At 39.6% G+C, this 20,556-nt stretch overlaps 2 protein-coding genes across 7 annotated transcripts in view; one reads left to right on the forward strand and one right to left on the reverse strand.

Moving 5' to 3' along the window:
• FAM102B (family with sequence similarity 102 member B) overlaps positions 1-19,356 on the forward strand; it is a 94,880-nt gene extending 75,524 nt beyond the window's left edge. Inside the window, exons 6-13 of one of the 6 annotated variants that reach the window (XR_006582826.1) lie at positions 2,911-3,014; positions 5,958-6,053; positions 6,194-6,383; positions 6,484-6,611; positions 8,350-8,419; positions 15,105-15,524; positions 16,760-16,846; positions 18,573-19,356. Coding sequence is in view for 1 of the 6 variants with exons in the window: in XM_003990390.6 (XP_003990439.1) it covers positions 2,911-3,014; positions 5,958-6,053; positions 6,194-6,383; positions 6,484-6,611; positions 8,350-8,419; positions 15,105-15,147 (631 nt within the window). In the remaining 5 variants the exon portion in view is untranslated. Of the gene's footprint in view, positions 1-2,910; positions 3,015-5,957; positions 6,054-6,193; positions 6,384-6,483; positions 6,612-8,349; positions 8,420-15,104 lie in introns of all 6 variants that reach the window. The other 5 variants (XR_006582827.1, XR_006582825.1, XR_006582823.1 and 2 more) reach the window with 5 other exon arrangements.
• On the reverse strand, positions 7,020-7,555 carry LOC109502516 (60S ribosomal protein L23a-like). The gene is given in 1 exon segment (XM_045033238.1): positions 7,020-7,555. A coding segment is annotated over 1 exon segment (492 nt). The 5' UTR covers position 7,555; the 3' UTR covers positions 7,020-7,062.
• Positions 19,357-20,556: the final 1,200 nt, after the last annotated feature.

Below are 20,556 nucleotides of genomic sequence, written 5' to 3' on the forward strand. Positions count from 1 at the left end.
GAGTGGAGCCAGAGAGAGACAGGGAGAAAGGGAAGAGGCCACAGGCTGGGAGCACTGAAAGTTGGAAAACAGGTCTAAGAGGTAGAGGGATGGAGACACTGGAATCAGGCCACCTGTGAAAGGAAGAACAAAGGACTTGGCATTAAAAAAATAGGACAGGCAGGCATGAGTCACCATCAGTGATTAATGACTGGGACTGTAGACTCCATTCTTTGTAAGTGTATTTGTTTTGCATGTTACTTTTTCTTATGGAATATTGAATGCAGGGCTTTTTAGGCCACTATTATTTCACACTATTTAAAAATACAGCCTTTGGTAACTGAAGAAGTAGGTCTAGGCCAGACTACAAAGGGCCTTATAAAGAGTTTGTGCTTTATCTGAAAGGAGCTATTGACATGCTTTTAATCAGAGAATAACATGTTCATAACAAGCTCCTAGCTAGGAGACTCTTGTGGTCTTAAGGTACAAAGACAAAACTAAAGTAATTACTGGAGGCAGAGAAAAGATGACAAATAGGAAGAACATGGGAGAATCTGTGGGATTTGGAAACTGTTTCGGTATGGAGAAATGTGAGTAGGAAGGACCCAGAGGCAGTATCTAGGACTGTAGTTTCAGTGACTTTGTGGACTACGATGACATTCACAGAGTTGGAGAATACAAGAAAGCAGATTTAGGAAGAGAAGATGGCCTTAGCTGGGCATATATTGACTTCAATATACTTGCAAGACAAATACTTGAAAATATCCCAACAGGATATGCAATTTTGGAATTTAGGAGACCTTATGATAAAAATAATTTATAAATAGGTTTCAGGGCACCAGGGTGGCTGAGTCAGTTGAGCATCCGACTCCTGATTTTGGCTCAGGTTGTGATCTCATGGTTTGTGAGATCAAGTCTTATGTCCCTGCTTGGGATTCCTTCTCTGCCCCTCCCCACATTCATTCATTCATTCATTCTCTCTCTCTCTCTCTCTCTCTCTCTCTCTCTCTCTCTCTCTCTCTCAAAATAAATAAACACAAAAAGAAAAAAGAAAGAAAGAATCTCGAAATAGGTTTAATGACGGTCTTAAATGTCTGTATCTTCAAGGACCTAAATAGCCAGAGGATTCTACTGACATATTAAGAATTTAAGAATTACCACACAATATATGTACACACACAATATATACACATACACATGTGTACACATGTATAGTTTTATATATACATATATGAACATATGTATACAAATAACCACTACTTATACTGTTGTACAATGGGTTTTGTATCGCATTACATTTTTTTTGTTACTATTGCATTTGGCCAGTTTAATGTTTTACATAGATAAAAAAGATAAATTCTGTATTAGGGCAACTGAATGACAATTACTGAACTGTCATGAAAATATTAAACTGTAGTATATTAATGTGTGTAGACTAATGTCCCCAGCACCACCAAAGATGTCTACACCTAATCCTTAGAACGTGTGAATATGTTGAGTTAAATGGCCAAGGAGAATGAGGTGGCAGGTGGAATTAAAGTAGTAATCTAACTTCAAAATAGGGAAATTATTCTGGGTTCTCCACGTGGACCCACTATAATCCCAAGGGTCCTTAAAGGGAAGAGGTATAATCCAAGAGAAAAGGTAATTGGCAGCATGTCAGGGTTAGAGGGAAATGCGAAATACAGAACAGTCAGAGAGAGATGCAGCCTTTCTGGCTTTGAAGATGGAGGAAGGAGCCTGAGCCAAAGAGTGCAGGCAGTCTCTGGAGGCTGGAAAAGGCAAGGAAACAGGTTCTCCCCTAAAGCCTCCAGGAAGGAATGTGGTCCTGCCAACACCTTGATTTTGGTCCAGTGGAACCTACGTCAGACCTCTAACAGAAACTGTAAGATAATGAATTTATGTTAAGTCTCTAAGTTTGTGGTAATGTGTTCCAGCAACAACATAACTAATATACTCAGGCTAACTAATTTTTGGTCATCTGTATCTTGGAAATACTTTTCTAGTTTATTTTAGCAATCTTTATTTTAGAGGTACTTTGCTAGTATGTTTTGAATTTCAGTAAATACAAAATAACAAAAACAAAAAAGGAATTGCCACGTAGTGGGTCAGCTTCACCCACTATCCCTTCAGCCACCTCCCTATTTTACCTCAGGTCACCAAGGGATAGTCTCTAGGAAGATGTGGTTTTCCTCTAGACTGTCAACCTCAAAAGTTAGGGATGTTTTATTTAAAAAAAAAAAAAAAAAATCTTGTTAGAACTCAGATTTGCCCCAACCTGCTACACATCTTCCACATGGAGATAGGAGCCTTGAATTAGCCAATGAAAAGCTATCTATCACCTACTCCTAGAGAATCCAGCCCAAAAAACAATCTAAACAACTGGGGCTCTTTACAGATTCCCCCTAGGGTAAGTAAGCCGTTGACAGAGAACAAGGTAGAAGTTAAAACCGTGGGTACCATTTAAGAAGTTAGTAGGCCAACAAGAGAGCTCAGGCCCTGGAGTAGAAGGCATGATGTATTCCCCTCCGACCTCAGATACAAAGGGTCTTGATACCACCTTCTCTGCCTCAGGTAACCTCCCTGCCTTGTCTGAGAGTTGACAGTTGAAGCATCCTCCACAGATGGTGCCAGGGACACACAACCAGAGCCCCTCTTTTCCAGACTCTGTGGAGGCAATCCCCTTTCTGGTCTCACATTTTTTGTTGACTAAAAATCTTTTTGTTTTCCCCATGAAGTGTATTCCAGTTTTGAGGCAGCTCATACAGTATGTGTTGATTTTTATGATGTTCACCCTCAAAGAGGTACCGTTAAGCAGGCACCTTACTAAAGTGGTGCACTGACTCCACAACCATTCTTTAACACTATCTCAAGCTTTCTGATTCACCCATCATTAATCAAGTTCTGATCCTTTGAAATATTTATTTACAGGCCTCCTTCTACATCAATGTCTCTACCAATTGCTGGTGAATCTGAATCTCTGGAAGAAGATAGAAAAGGTGGAGAGACTCTCAAAATCCATCTTGGAATAGCAGGTACGGGTGTGTAGCTTACTGTTTTTTTTAATCTGTGAGAAATGGCACCACTTGACATCATGAAAGATTCCCAAAGTCCCACCCAGATTTCAAATTCTGTGGGTAAAGGAGGTGGGTAGGTGAGTAGAGGGATGGGCTGAAGCATGGTGGGCACTAAGTAGGGCACTTGTGATGAGCACTGGGTGTTATATGTAAGTGATGAATTACTAAATTCTACTCCTGAAACCAATACTATACTGTATGTTAACTAACTGGAATTTAAATAAGATCTTGGAGGGGCGCCTGGGTGGCTCAATCGGTTAAGTGGCTGACTTCGGCTCAGGTCATGATCTCGCGGTCCGTGGGTTCGAGCCCCGCGTCAGGCTCTGTGCTGACAGCTCAGAGCCTGGAGCCTGTTTCAGATTCTGTGTCTCCCTCTCTCTGACCCTCCCCCATTCATGCTCTGTCTCAAAAATAAATAAACATTAAAAAAAATTTTTTAAATAAGATCTTGGAAAAAAAATAAAAAATTCTGTGGGTACATGGCTTGAAATGGGCCAAGAATTTATCAGCAGAGTTTTAATTATGCAATTTTGGGGTGAGCCAATGCTTTGTTTTGTCTGAACTGTCAGGCTCTGGTAGATTAACAACTCAATGTTGTATTGACACACACCCCCTTGGTGTACTTCTCCCCACAGATGGAACAGGACACTACAGGAGTGTGCCTGGCAACTTCTGCCAGCCACCTGTCAGGTGTTGCTTCTCCCCCACCGAACACTCTCCTCTGTTGGTGGTTCCAAACATGAGTGTCCATCAGAGTCCCCTGGTGGGCTTGTTAAGCCATAGGTTGCTGACACTGCAGCCAGAGGTTTTTGATTGGGTAGATCGGGGTTGGAGCCCTGAAAATTGCATTCCTGGGTTCCAAGGTGACACTGATGCTGCCGGGCCCCGGGCCACACCTTGAGAGCCACCTCCCCAGGCAAACTCCCAGCCACACTCAGATCTGCTCCAATAGTTAAAAGCCTAAAATGTTCAGTTGCCTGAAGAAAAAAGAGTTAGGAGCTTTCTTTCTTCTCTCATGTGATGTGAGCAGGGTTATTATTTGAAAGAATGAAAAGAAAGGTGTAGTGATGCGATTAACAAATTAGTCCTAGGGGGCGCCTGGGTGCCTCAGTCGGTTAAACATCCAACCTCGGCTCAGGTCATGATCTCACAGTTCGTGCATTCGAGCCTCACATTGGGCTCTGTGCTGACAGCTCAGAGCCTGGAGCCTGCTTTGGATTCTGTGTCTCCCTCTCTCTCTGCCCTTCCCCTGTGCATGCTGTCTCTCTTTTTCTCTCAAAAATAAACATTAAAAAAATATTTTAATAAGAAAAAAAACAGTCCTATATCATTTTTTTAAGATTTTATTTTTTTATGTTTGTAATGTTTGTTTATTTTTGAGACAGAGTACAAGTGGGGGAGGGACAGACAAAGAGGGAGACAGAATCCAAAGCAGGCTCCAGGCTCTGAGCTGTCAGCACAGAACAGTGGGATGATGACCTAAGCTGAAGTCAGACCTCAACCAACTGAGCCATCCAAGCACCCTGTTCCTATATAATTCTTGATATGAACCACCTCTTTGGGTTTAGATCTTCATATAGATCAGCTGTGCATTTAGGACCACTATAGAATGGACTAGGGATGCTGGTTTGGAGTTTGTATCTTACAGCCTGCCCAGAAGTGAGAAACCTTTGCAGAAGGGCCAGGCTGCTCCAGTAGCTTACTCATTTGGCAGCATTGCTTGGTCCAGCAACATCCAGTATCATTTATAGAACTGCTGCTGTAATTGCTGTGTTACTCAGTTGGTTTCCTTTTGCCTCTAAGTGAAAAGCAGTTCTAGTTTTCAAATAGTTCATGCTACTGAAAATGGCCACAGTTTTGCATTCTGTGAAACCTGGTTCTGGAAATACATAATTGGCATCTGGAATATGCACATTATCAGGGAACTGCTAGAAATGGCTTTGACACTGTTTTTTTGTACATTTACTTGGAAACTGAATACTATAATCAATTCTTAAGAACTTTTATTCTCACTGCTACATTGCATGCTGTGTTGATTTAAACCACAGACATTTGCCCAAATTATAGCCTAACACTAGCAACACTAATATTAAAGTAACAACGTGCTCTTTAGTTTACTGCTGTGATGGATTTTTGAGAGCAGGATTTTCTCAAAGAGCACACAATTTTGTGAGTATTTATAAGAATACATCTGACTCATTTTTATTAGAGAAATACTGAACATAAAAACTGAAATGCTTTTTGTTTTTACATTTATTTATTTATTTATTTGTTTGTTTGTTTATTTATTTATTTATTTATTTATTTAGAGAGAAAGAGAGAGAGAGAGACAGAGAGAGAATCCCAAGCAGGCTCTGACGTGTCAGCACAAAGCCCAAGGTGGGGCTCAAACGCACTGTGAGATCATGACCTGGGCCGAAGTCCGCAGTCGGACACTTAACCAACTCAGCCACCCAGGCACCCTGAAATGGTTTGATTTAAGAGTGCTGTTAAATCTTATGAAAAAAATATTTTTTTAAGTTTATTTATATTGAGACAGAGCAGTGAGAGCGAGAATCCCAAGCAGGCTCTGCACTGTCAGCACAGAGCCCAATACAGGGCTCAGTCCTATGAACCGTGACATCATGACCTGAGCCAAAGTCCAGAGTCAGATACCTAACCATCTGAGCCTCCCAGGCACCCAAAACTATATTTCTTCAATAAACCATGGTATTTACGTTTTTTAGATTTCACTACAATGCAGTTGTTTACCTTGTACCAATTTAAAAGGGTCTCTTTTCACTTTGCAACTAATTTTTCTTGATAATCAACTTAGCAGTTAATAAAATCTGCAGACAAGAATACAAATTGACCATTGACTTCTTGGCAGTAATGGTAACATCATGTTATGACTTATTGCAGATCTTTCAGCAAAGAGTGCCTCTGTTCCAGATGAACTTGGTGCCTGTGGACATTCTAGAACATCAAGCTATGCAAGCCAGCAGTCAAAAGTATCAGGTAGAGGCTAACAGTGAAGTTGAATTCCTTAGATATTTATTGTTCTAAAGTATTACTTGTAACTGCCAGGGTGTGGGAGAACGTTTATGTGCAGTGTGTTTGCTGTTAGTATTTTACCCAAAGCAATTTTTCTCTAACAGGGTATAGCTCGTGCCACTCCCGGTCATCTAGCTTCTCTGACCTCTGCCACAGGAGAAATACCTCAGTGGGAAGCACATCAACAGGAATTGAAAGTATTCTAGAGCCCTGTGATGAAATTGAGCAAAAAATAGTTGAACCAAATCTTGATACATCTGGCAAAGAAGATACCGCTTCAGAACCGTTCAACAGGTATTTTTCCAGTCTCTGTTTAAATGGAGAGGAAAAAAACAACTTTGTTCTCATAACATAATAAAAACAAGGGAAAATTTTTTTTTAATTATTTTCAAAGATGCCCAGTGAAGCAAGATTCTGTAGAATCTCAGCTGAAGCGAGTTGATGACACCAGAGTGGATGCAGATGATATTGTAGAGAAAATACTGCAGAGTCAAGACTTCAGCCTAGATTCCAGTGCAGAAGGTGTGTGGATTAAATAGGCTGCATGCCCAGCGTGGGGCTTGAACTCATCACCCTGAGATCAAGACCTGAACTGAGATCAGTAGTCAGATGCTGGGGCGCCTGGGTGGCTCAGTCAGTTGAGCGTCCAACTTCAGCTCAGGTCATGATCTCACAGCTCGTGAGTTCGAGCCCCACATCAGGCTCTGTGCTGACAGCTCAGAGCCCGGAGCCTGCTTCTGCTTCTGTGTCTCCCTCTCTCTCTGCCCCTAACCCACTCGCGTTCTGTCTCTCTCTCAAAAATAAATATACATTAAAAAAAATTAAAAAAAAAAAAAGATGCTGAACTGACTTAACCCCCCCCTCAGATGCCCCTAAAAACATCCAATTTTATTTTATTTTATTTTTTTATTTTTATTTTTTTGTTGTTGTTGTTGAAAAAATTTATATTTAGATTTAGCCATCTGGACTCAGTTTAGATGATCCCAATTTTGTTGGCAACATCCAAAGCATCATAGTCAGGAGCCAGTCGAACATATGCTTTCTTTTCTCCATCGGGCCTGATTAGAGTGTTGACCTTGGCCACATCAATGTCATAGAGTTTCTTCACGGCCTGTTTGATCTGGTGCTTGCTGGCCTTGACATCCACAATGAACACAAGAGTGTTGTTGTCTTCTATTTTCTTCATGGCCGACTCTGTAGTCAGGGGGAACTTGATGATGGCATAGTGGTCAAGCTTGTTTCTCCTGGGGGCGCTCTTTCAAGGCTATTTGGGCTGTCTTCGGAGACGCAGTGTCTTGGGCCCTCGGAATGTAGGTGACGTACGGATCTTCTTTTTTTTATGACTGTGGATGCCTTTCAGCACTGCTTTCTTGGCCTTCAAAGCCTTTGCTTTGGCTTCGGCTTTGGGAGGGGCAGGGGCTTCCTTCTTCGCCTTCGGCGCCATCTTCGTGAAAGGGCAAAACATCCAATTTTAAAGAAGCCTTTTATTGTGTATGCATCAACGTCTACCATGTTTATGTACCTTACAGCAGATGTCTGTATCTGCTTTATCATAACTGGACACAACAACTGTGTAATTTGCAGGGTTGGATAGTGATCTTGAGATGATAGTGAATCACAGAATCCTTTATTCCCTCCTCAGCATTTTCACTGAGGCAAAATTTACATGCCACCAATTTGAAAGGTATAATTATTCACACCGGCATGAATAGAGAGCAGTTAGCACAGTTAGCAATGGACTTAGTTTCATTATGTAACTGGTTGTAAAGAGAAGTAATTAAACCTTACTTATGGAAATTTGTAGGAAGAGAAATCTTTTTTACTCAGTTTTAAAGAAAAACAACTTTAGGGAAGTTAATGAGAAATAACTATTGGATATCTTTTAGGGGCGCCTGGCTGACTCAGTACAGCATGTGACTCTTGATCTCAGGTTTGTGAGTTTAAACCCCACATTGGACATGGAGCCTACTTAAAAAAAAAAAAAAGCATATCTTTTAAATTGCCTGTTTTTAAAATATATGTGTAGCTTTCTAAAAGTTTATTTCTTGGGGCTGGTTCAGTCAGTACAGTGTGCAATTCTTGCTCTCTGAGTTGTGAGCTCAAACCCCATGTTGGGTGTAGAAATTACTTAAAAATAAAATCTAAAAATAAAAATGTATTTAATAAAACTTAAATGTAAATTATGAATTTAATATAGGAATATCATTTGACAATAATGTAATACATGTGCCTATAACAAATATTTTAATGTGAATTGCAGAAGAAGGACTGAGGTTATTTGTGGGTCCCGGGGGAAGTACGACCTTCGGCAGCCATCATCTTCCAAATAGGTACGTGGTCCAGATAGCATCGTATTAAATAAAGAATATGTTCTTGAGTAGAAGGTGAAAGTTACAAAGTTTGTATTAGACTGAGGCTAGAAAATACATATAATGCATCCATGAGAAGAATTACAGCTCTTAGCTTTCCTTATCTTGAATATGTTTGAAATTATATTTAATAAGTTTTATCTGTTGGTTTTCTTAAATGTGTTTTTAGAACACATTAGTAGAGGACCAGAAGAGCATTGGGCAAGATGCAATGAAAAAGGATGTTTAGAAAAGAGTTCTTAGTCTGATATTTTAAAAAGAGCAAAGCAAAATTACATTTCAGTCAGTGATCTTGTCTGTTATGAGCAGTTACATGACCACTCACCAGCATACACTTGGTACTAACCTTTTTTGTACTCCCCTTTCTCCACCCTACAAGAGTCTAACATACATACTAAGAAAAGTTCAGAATACCAAACATCATTCTGGTAGTTATTCAGATTCAGATGAAGAAAAGGCATCTGCCAGACTTACTTCTGATTTCCAGTACTGCAGCAAATAGTACTGAGCACAGATGGCTTGGGACAGTTAAGGAATTCTGACCCCTGACCTTATGTGCATCCCTTATACTCAGTATTTCCATGTAATATTTATTTAGAGTTCCAGAATAAGTCACAGTTGTACTGGGGAGCCCCTGTGTCCAAGACAGTTATTTTGTTCTCTAATGCTCAAAACCTGAAGGAATTTCTAATTCATTTGTTCCACCAATACTGCTTTTATTGAGTTCCTCCTCCATGTCCAGCACGTTGCAGAGTCCAAAAGTTACAAAGGATATAGCAGAGAACCTACATCAGCAACTAACTGCAATCAGTTGTGATAGGTAGGTAAGAGAGAGACATATAAAGAGGCCATGAGGAAGTAGTTAATTTGAACTAGGGTTTATAGAGGATGTAAATGCAATTTATAGTTTTCATTAACTCTCACTGAGTTATCCACTCATTAAATTCAGTAGCTATTTATTGGGCCAAGTCGTGGGTAAGGATGCAAGATAGAAAGACCCAGTTCACCCTCAGCTAGCCTATGTGTCTAGCATATGGGGTTGGGAAATTACAGCCTGTGAGCCAAATTGGCCCACTACCTGTTTTTGTAAAAAATATTTTTTTTAGAATACAGCAACTCTTGTTTATGTATTATCTATGGCTGCCTTGATGCTACAGCAGCAGAATTGAATAGTATAATAGAGACCATAATGGCTCACCAAGCCTAAAATATTTATTATCTGACTCTTTCTAGCAGGTGAGATAGACAAACTAAAATTTATAGTAGTGTAATAAGTACTATAATATAGAGAAGTAGAGGAGACTCTGAGAGAATAGAGATGGGACCTCACTCAGAGAAAACTTACTAGAAATTTGACACCTGAAGAGAGAGTTGGGAAGAATTAAAAGTAAGTGTGGGGGGTTAACAGGTAGATGTGAGGAAGACAGATATTCCTGGTAGTAGATTCAAAGAGAATGAATGTATAGGCGTAACGGTTATAATATCTAATTATATAATAGTAAATATATAATAATTATTAATAACACTGAGCATTTACTCATATGTGCTAGGCACATATATATGCTTCATTCAGTTCTTACATTATCTCTTTCAGTACTCATGATGTACTATTATTAGTCTTTAAAAAGACAAAACAAAGAGGTTAAATAATTTGCCCAAGGCCTTAAAACTAATAACTGATAAAACCAAGATTCAGACTCCTGTTTCTTTGAGCCCAGAGCACATTCGTTGTACCTAACGGCCATACCTTACTGGCTTATGAATAATATAACCTACTTTGGGAGTTGCCAGTGAACAGGTACTCTGAGGAGGGGGCATGTGAAGGCTGCCTGTGGGACATGAAGTTGGTAGGAATCTCAAAGCCAGGTTATAAACAGCCTCTGTTGCCATAACAAAGAATGTATCCTTTTCTGTCATGTGCACAGTTTGGTCATTCTTTGGCAGGAAAATGATGTATGATACTGGCATGTTAGAAAACTAAGTGGCCATAATTTGATGGGGGTGGGGAGGTTGGAACAAGGAGAGACTAGTAGCAAGGAACAGGTAGAAAATGACATTTATGAAGACAGTAATATTATATGGTAGAGAGACCATGTGTTTTGAGTTAAAGAGACTTGAGTTCATATCTGAGCCAGACCACTTGGGGCCTCAGAAATCATTTAACTTCAATGGAACTTTAGTTACCTCCATTGAAAAGCAGGGATAATCATGGGATTGTTGTAAAGAGCAAATGACCTAATATACTCAGTAAGCTCTAGTGTTTATTAATTTAGGTACAGGAACAGCAAACAATAGAAGTTCCAACCAAAAGGAACCAAAATAGTGAATGTTCAAAAGCAACAGCTATCTGTACTCTCATTTCAGACTGCTCAGGGTCCAAGTCAGAGTCCCTCCCCTATTGACTTCACTGATACTATTAACCTCTGTCAGCCTTACTCTCCTCACCTGAAAAATGGGAGTGACCAATAATGCCTAGTTGATAGGATTTTACTGATTAAATTAGATAACTTATGTAAAATACTTAGCGTAGTGCTTAATACACAGAAGGCTCTCAGTATATGCTAGCTGTTTATTTGTTATTAAGAGGAAAGAAGGTTAATTTTCTGTTTAAGAAATAATCTAGAACCTAGGCTCTGAAGGCATTTAGAATTCTGGCTCCCACTCCTTTTCCAAATGAATGTTAGAATAATCATCACCTAACATAAGGGAAGGGAAACAAAAACAATATAAAAACAGGGAGGGGAACAAAACATAAGAGACTCTGAAACATGGAGAAGAAACAGAAGGTTACTGGAGAGGTTGTGGGAGGGGGGATGGGCTAAAAGTGGGTAAGGGGCATTAAGGAATCTACTCCTGAAATCACTGTTGCCCTATATGCTAACTAATTTGGATGTCAATTTTTTAAAAAAAATTGTTTTAATCTACATTAAAAAAAAAAGAATAATCATCACCTAATGCATGAAAGCCTAAAATGATAATTAGGGGTTGAAGTAGATGATTAATGTTACATGCCACTGAAAGCCTGAGGAATGTTAGAGACAGTGTATCGTGGTGAAGAGAATGGGCCATGCAGTCTGACATGGATTTCATTCCTGGCTTAACCATCATGACCCAGCTTAGCTTAGTTTAGCTATGATCCTGACAAGTTATATCTCTTACTTACCACCAAAAAGACAACCATTATCACTGGGGTTAACAACACAGGCTCTGGAGTTGGGCTACATGGGTTCAGTCCCAAGCCCTCCTGCGTATCAGCCATGCATCTTTGATAAGTTACTTCACTTCTCTGCTGTCTCCTCACCTATGAAATAGTGACAATAACAGAACCCACCTCGTAAGAGTTACAAGGCCTAAGTTAAGTGAGGTAAGACATGTAAGTGACTAAAACATAATCTGGCATGCAGTACTCCATATACACTAATTAAAGGTCTCTCTCGCAGGATTATTGAGATCGAGCTATTTGCAGTGTCCAGCACAATACCTGTGCACATAGACTCTCCATAACTAGCTGGTGTGTCTCAGAGAAACTAATGTGTTAGCATTAGATCTATTCTGAGAGAGAAACTGGCAGCACAAGATGAAACTAGAGTCATTTACTCAGGCACTGAAGAGGCACACGAACCATATGTGGTTAAGAAAGTGAACCCATGAAAATGAAGAGAACAGAGCAGAGTAGTAGAGACTTGGAAGATCAGTATCCCCAGTCATACACTTAAAGTCTAGTGGACGGGGCGCCTGGGTGGCGCAGTCGGTTAAGCGTCCGACTTCAGCCAGGTCACAATCTCGCGGTCCGTGAATTCGAGCCCCGCGTCAGGCTCTGGGCTGATGGCTCGGAGCCTGGAGCCTGTTTCCGATTCTGTGTCTCCCTCTCTCTCTGCCCCTCCCCCGTTCATGCTCTGTCTCTCTCTGTCCCCCCAAAAAATAAATAAACGTTGAAAAAAAAAATTTTTAAAAAGTCTAGTGGACACAGCCCAACCGGCCTGGGAGTGCTTGCACATACGCTGCTCCTTGCTTGCCTTTGAGACAATAGTTTCTGACAAAAAAGTCTGCTTTCATTTCGGTTTTTATTCTTCTATGTGATTTTTTTTTTTCATCTCTGGCTACTTTTTTAAGATTTTATCACTGGTTCTTAGCAATTTGGTTATGGTGTGCCTGGGTTTTTCTTTGTGTTTATTCCGCTTGGGGTTCATTGAGCTTCTTGGGTCTGTGGGTTTATAGTTGTCATCAAATTTGGAAATTCTCCAGCCATTATTTTCCCCTACCCCTCCTTCTGTTATCCTAACCCACAAATTCCAGCCCACAGCCTCCCTATGCTCTGACCTGTCACTCCCACACTCAGAAAGACCACCTGGCTGGGGCACCCGGATGGCTTAGTTGGTTAAGCGTCCGACTCTCGATCTCAGCTCAGATCTTGACCTCAGGGTTGTGAGTTCAAGCTCCACATTGGGCTCTACACTGAGCATGGAGCCTGCTTAGAAACTAATAAATAAATACATACATACATACATACATACATACATACATACATACCACCTGGCTATGTTTGGGTTCTGTCTTCCTGCAGTGAAGGCTGGGAGGACCCTGAAGGAAACTGTCTTAGACTTTTCTTCATTGATTTCCCTTCTCTCAGGACCATTCCTGTGCTGCTTGTTGTCCAGGATATGAACTGTTGTTTTATATGTTCTATAAAATATTATAGCTATTTACAACAGGAGGGAAAGTCTGGTTCCTATTACTACATTATTGCCAGAGTAGAACAGTTTTAGGGCATCTAACAGCCAGGGTGCAGTGGGGCTCACCAAGACTCCTTCAAATTCCAATATCTGTAATTGTGAATGGGTGTTCACTGGTGTTCCGTTAAGGATGTTCCTGTTTCTTCTGCAGAATGAATCTGTAAGAACAGGAGCCTCTAAGCAGTCAACTGAGAATTCAAGTCAGTACACAGTGGCCTGGTAACCACTGCATTACTCCCACTTTTTTAGGATTTCCTTTTAAAATTTCATTATGGGAAGAGACCAACCATGTTGTTTGCTTTTAGTCTTACTGGTCTCTGGAATTCTCAGAGTGAAATGTCAGGTTGTGTGGCCCCTGGCATCCTGACACATGAGGAGATAGGTACTGGTGAAAACTGAAAGCAGTAATACTCTCCCCTCCATGCGACACCACCACTCAGCTCCCTGCCTGATTGCTCGAGGGGTCAAAAATCCTCATCTAAAAATAAATCCAGCGACCATCAAAAAGACACTGTGCTTTTACAGACTTGTAGAAAACCTGTATCCTCCCAGATGAAGAAACAATAGAGGGAACATGTGTGTTCCATTATAACATAGGGCCAAGGTTCTGGGTACATCAGCAGTAACAAACCTTCTGTTGATGAGGCCATTACTTCATTTAAACACCTGTTTTATTCACAGAGTTTGCTAATTTTAAATTTTTAGTATTCTCCATATTTTATTGATAGAGGTCAGTTAGCACCTGGAATATCAAGGCAGAGCAGCTTTGCGGCAAAGCTGCTATCACAGATACGTATAACGAAAATACAGTGGCCAGGCTGTTAGGACAGAGAGTTTTGCCGTAAAAGGTGATTCCTGGATGCAAGTGCCCTCCATTTTGCCCTTCACCATCCTCCCTACCTGTTGTCAAACTTGGATTGCTACCAGTCCAAGGCAAGCAATTGCTCTTTAAGCAAGTGAGACAAAGTTGACACATCCCCATTCATGTTCCATGGCATGAAACAGTCACATGGCAACACCTATCAACAAGGCATTTAGGAAATGTGGCCTCTAGCTGAGCAGCCTGGACAGCCTGTTGCCAGCTGAAACTGTGAAGAAGGAGATGATAGAGTCAGAGGGACAACCAGCAGCCTGCCAAACCAAGCTAGTGAAGAAATAAACCTCTCTTCAAGATCACTTCACTTCAAATCTGTATTACACGGGTATAATTTACATTACTGACTACATATAAAAACATTGGCATGTTGACTAAAAAAATTCTCACACTTTCCAGGAAGATGCATTAAGACCTCACACTGTAGGGGTGCCTGAGTGGCTCAGTTGCGCGTCCAAGCGTCAGCTCAGGTCATGATCTCACAGTTCATGGGTTCAAGCCCCACATGGGGCTCTGCACTGACAGTGTAGAGCCTGCTTGGGATTCTCTCTCTCCCTCTCCCTCTCTCTCTCTCTCTCTCTCTCTCTCTGCCCCTCCCAAACTTGTGCTGTCTCTCACAAAATAAATAAATAAAACAAACAAAAAAGACATCACACTATAATTGCAACTAAAAACTATCACCCATAACTCTGCAAGGCCTGGGTAAATTGCCAGTCAGTATATGCCCTAGGATAAGACTGATTTTAGGATTTATGTATAAACATGTTTAAAGAAAAGTTTTCTTGCCACAGGTCAAGATTTAGGAACAGTACTAGATTATTGTAGGAATAAGGTGTGTCTAGACTAATCCAGTGTACTAATCCTAAACATTTAATATTTCGAGTGTTTTCTATCTGTGATATCTTTAAACCTTGTGGAAATCAAATCTAGTAGAAAATGCCTAATGCACCTAACTCTTTGAGTGCAAGGTTAATTAGAACAATTTCAAACATTACAGTTCAAGATTTTGAAGGGTTTTTTTTTCTTCCTCTGGTTGTAGGGTGGGGTCTGGAGCTTATGAACAAGTTGTGATCAAACGCTAGAAGTCAAGCTGGTGAACTGAAGCTTCTTCCCTGGGGGTTTGAGACATGGGCAATCAAGCTGTCAAGGCACTTCATTCAAGCATTTATGAGAAAATGAACATATTTGAAACATGAAGCACGTTCCTCTATCAAGAGGAAAGCCAACACTGATTCCTTCTGTGAAAGTGTGTGCCACCATCCTGTCCCACCCACCAAAAGGGAACATCAGAACAGTAGTATCCAGGTGCTGTGCCACGTGTGTTTAGAGGCACACAGCTTCTGTGGTCACTGCACATGATAATGAAAGCCTGCTCTTTCTTTTGAAACAGCCAGGTGGGGAAAACAACATTATACGTCTGAGTATAGCTCAGTCCTGAAGTGTAAAACCTGTAGTAGAGGTAGGTGCTCAACAGGTTTGGGCTCTAATTATTTAATTTTAATGTTTGGGAGATAGTAAGTGAATGTCTTGAACCCTATAAATTCTGTCAAGATAGTTACAATCTCTTAAGGGTATCTTCCATAATATTATATACTACCTATGGTATTGTACTAGGTTTATTAACTCTTCTTAGTTAAATAATTGATAGAAAGTTTGGGTGTTCATCCTTCGGGGAAATGCTATACTACAGTCAAAGCGTGGAGAATGCTTAAGTCTAAACGTATCCGTCACAAGTGGAATAAGCGTGTTTAAGTCTGAGATGTGTGAATGAGTGTAACGCCATTATTATGCAGCATGCATTGTTACTTGTTAATGTTAGATGAGCTGCACAACTCCCGCTAGCACTATATATGAGATTCAAGCTAAGCTTAATATTCAATACGGTAGGTTCCCATGAGGCACCTTAAGAGCTGTTCTATTATTCACTGAATAATATCTGCTGGTTTCAGGAGTCAAAATTCAGAACAGGAGAAAAACCTTAGCATCAAAAGCCAAGCAGCCTTTTCTGTGTAAGTTCAGACTTATCTGAAACTGAAAATTGTTCCAAGGAGGTGGCAGATAAGACGGGGGACAGCTGCTTGACGTTACTGACATAGACTCGTGATTTTCTATTTTAACTCCCCACGATAGGATAGTGTGTTTTTTCCTTTACTATAACAGTTGTTGTTTTGAGACAATAAAATATAACATAATCCAATGCAGCTTTTCAAGTATTATCTGATCTGGATCCAGTTTAACAAGCTCGAAAGATAGATCATCTTTTTATCAGGTGGGAAGAGTTTTTCTGGTCTTACATGACGAGTTTTAATTTTCTTGGAATCATTCAGTCACTGCAGAAAAATGTAGATTCTTTAGAACCAGTAATTCCCAGTCCTTACTTTCAAAACCATGCCAAAAAAAATGTGGTATGTTTGAATAATTTTGGTCTAGGTATTTTTGTTTTGGCAAAGTAAAGGGAAAATATATTAAAATATTTCAATACCAAAATTTAAAGGTTTAGAAAAATTTGAGTAGTTCATGTTACAGTTTTCGGTTTTTTAACAATTCAAGGATTAGGTATTTCAAATTAATCCAGTACTACTGTTGCACCTAGATATTTTTTAAAAGGTTAAATTCCATTTTAGAATATTTTGAATGTTGAGAGATAAGGTTTTCTGAGTCGTTACTAATACTTTTGTTGTTTTGTTTTGAAAGGAAAAAATGTGACCTGAACATTTTAGTCTAACCAAGGAAAATGTTAGCTGAAGTGGTAAAGACTTGCTTGCTCTCTGTGATTAACAAGTGAGTTGATCCGTCCATTATATATTACGGGGGTGTTGCGGGGGTGGGGGGGTGTCAAAGTATTTAACAGAGATAAGAAGGTAGTGTTGGAGATATTTATGATGTATTAAAAACATATTTTTCTATTTTCAAAATATTATTTCTAGACTATATTTTTCATTGGCACTAATGCAAATAATTTTGCAGTTTTGAAAATAACTATAGATTGTAAGCAAGGTTCAGGGAAGACATTCTTCAGATAGGTAAAACATGCTGTAATCCAGGCATTGTCCATCTTGCCTGCACTCAGCCTGATACCTTTATACAAGACTGACTCCCAGTATTTAAAATGATACAGAATTATTTTTTAAAAACAAAATGTGGAAATCTTGAAATGTATAAATATCATGGCTTTATAATTTTAGCAGCCACCAGATACATCTTGACTTATGTAGCAGAAAATCATTTTATTTTTTAATGTTTATTTTTGAGAGAGAGTGTGTGCACTCGCGCACACACATGTACTGCGCAAGTAGGGGAGGGGCAGAAAGAAAGGGAGAGAAAGAGAGCAGGCTCTGCACTGTCAGCACACAGCCAGATGCAGGGGCTCAAACTCATAGGGGCTCGAACTCACAAACTGTGAGACAATGACCTGAGCCGAAGTCAAGAGTCCGACACTTAACCGAATGAGCCACCCAGGCACCCCAGAAATCATTTTAATAAATAGAAAAATTGATTAGGGAAAAATCAGTGCAAGTCTGGATTCATATTAGTTTGTGTTGCATTGGGATACTTTGCAATCACATTTCATTACAGTCCTCTGAAAATATTTGTTAAAGTTCACTTAAGTGTCTGCCTTACTTTTCTGGTTTTTCTTAGAACATGTAACCATGTAACTACTGAAAAAAAAAATTGCCTTTTAAATACCAAGTGCACTTTTGGTTCCATTTGGAGTTTAGAAAATTGTATTTGAAAAAATAGATTTTAATAAATTGATTTTTAATATTAAAATCAAATTTCAAATCACCCAGTCTTAGAGAATTTGCAGATATATAACCTTGTCTTTCTAATCCTATCCTAGAGAAACATAATGGCATATTAAAGCTATATATTTGTGGTTAGATACAGAAATCTTAAATACCTTGTTTGGGGGAAGTACAGAAGCTGGTCAGGAGCCCACTTCCCATGACTTGAGCTGGTAACTGAGACCAGAGCGGATGTGAAGGGGGCAGGCAGAGCAGCCCTGGGCCATCAGTTTGCATTCTGATGGTTGACTCCCCTTTGTGGTGTTGAAGGCTTCCATATACAAGCAACCAATATGGATTAGTACTTAAAATCTGAGAAAGTCTTGACCAAAAATCCTGAAGTCCATCATCCCATTCCAGGAAATACCATGAGAGTAATGTTATCCAAACTAGATTCTTCTGTTTTGTTTTGCTTTTCATGAAAACTGTGAGCCATCAAGATCCACCACCTTAGCCCATTTGTTTCTAGAAAGAAAACAAATCCTCAACGAACCACCAACCAAAACATAAAACATCCAGAAGTAATTTTAGACTGAGATTTCCATGCCAACTAGACCACTTTGCAAGCTCAAGCTGACAGTATTAAATACTTCATTTAAAAAAATTAAAAATTAAAAAAATACTTCATTTAAGTACTCTGAACTGTTAGGCTTCCTAAGACTTTTATAATATGCTTGAAAGAAACTGGGCTCATATGATGGGGTTGCATTTTGTTTTAACAGGTCAAACTGGGACAGTTCAGAAATTATACTTGGTCAATTCTTAGATGGTACGTCATGTGAATATAGTCAAGTACTGTAACTGAAATTGTTAATGCCACTTTCTGTGTTGGCTTAGGTACTATGCATAATTTTAATAGCCAAGATGTTTAAGAATATGAACTCTAAAAATATAAAGGATGAAATTAAGCCTGTTAACCTTATTTTAAGACTACTCTGGAAACAAAGGCCTTATTATTACCTTATATGTGATTTTTCGTAAGATAATATATACACAGTATATTTTAATCATGTGAGTGGTCTCTAGCTACTCCCTATATGACAAAGCTGGCAAAATTTTTTATTTACACAGACAGTATAGTCTGCATTTACAAGTGTTTATGTTCATCTTATATATATATATATATGTATATATATATATATATATATATATATATATATATATATATAAAACAAAATTCTCTTGCTGATATTCATTGACCAAATCCCATGCAGAGAAAGACTTTGGATATATTGTTTGATTGTTTTTTGGAAATATGTCTTATTCTGGAAGTTGGTATACTTGTGGGTGATCATGTAAATATTTACCGAAAAAAAAATTGTTATGGAAGTGATTCCATTAGTATTGTTCTAATACTTGGAAAATGACCTTCATATTTATGTATTTCTTTGTTTTACTGTACAACTATAATTCCAGGAAATTTTTTTACCAAAAAAAAAAAAACCCTTTTATTGTATTTGTAATAATGTTAAGGTGAATCTTCAATAAAAATCATCTTAAACTTTACAGTGTTTATACTTTAAAATGTCAGTTAAGATTCTGCCAGAAATCCATCAGATCCTTGCCAAGGTAAGAAAACAGAAGTAAAACAGTGTAACTTTTTCCTGAGAGGTTCCCCTCATTTATTAGCAGATGGTATAGCACAGACTTGAATCTTCTGGTGAAAGACTCTTCTTTGAACTCTGAGGTTCACCCTGCAGTGGTGTGAACATGGGCTCTAGAGTAAGACAGACCTGAGACTCAATCCAAGCCCCCTTCTGAACCTGTTTTCTAATCTAGGATGGAGATAATACCACCACTAACTCTTCTGTGTTGTGAGCAAGAGCCCATGAAGTGTGAAGAATATGTCACAATAAGCGCTATTATCAAGCCAAAATTTGCCTTTGTGCAGCAGCTACGTACAGAGCTTAAGTCTAGTGTGAGACACATAGATGGTCAATAAATGTGCCACTATTAGGTTAAGACCCTCACTTAAATGATACTCAGTATCACCACTGTACAGACTGTTCCTCCCTTTGACTAGGTCCTCACAGATGAAAAACAATGCCATGACATTCCCTTTGCTGTCATTCAAATTACAATAGCAATTTAAATAAAGAGCAATGGTTCAGGAACGCCTGGGTGGCTCAGTGGGTTAAGCTTCCAACTCTTGGTTTCTGTTCAGGTCATGATCTCACGGTTCAGTTCATGAGACTGAGCCCCACCTGGGGCTCTGCTTTGACAGAGTGGAGCCTGCTTGGGATTCCCTCCCTCTCACTTTGCTCCTCCCCTGTGTGCATGTGTGCGCTCTCTCTCTCTCTCTCTCTCTCTCTCTCTCTCTCTCTCTCTCTCTGTCTCTGCAGATTGCCATGGCTTTCCTGGACAGTGCAGGTTATGGGAGGTAATGTGCATTAAGGAGAAAGATCCTGCTTGCTGGCCTAAGTGGGATGGGGATAACTTTGTGCCAGATCACAGCAGAACCTGGCAGGGCCCTCTGCTCTGCCCTCATACTACTTTGCCCACACCTGAAGCATGGAGTTCCCAGGCCCAGCCTGCTTATGACTTATCCCACCTTTCCTCAACACCAGTGTTTTTATCTCCCTCATTCCTCCTCATTACATTTTACTCCTTCCTTCCTGTACCTACATCTCACATACCTGGTGTGGACACATGTAAGGAAATGAAATATTTTACATTTGCATGATAGGAAATCATTAGTGGAGTTAA

Source organism: Felis catus, chromosome C1 (assembly GCF_018350175.1).
Source record: "Felis catus isolate Fca126 chromosome C1, F.catus_Fca126_mat1.0, whole genome shotgun sequence".
NCBI classification, from domain to species: domain Eukaryota; kingdom Metazoa; phylum Chordata; class Mammalia; order Carnivora; family Felidae; genus Felis; species Felis catus.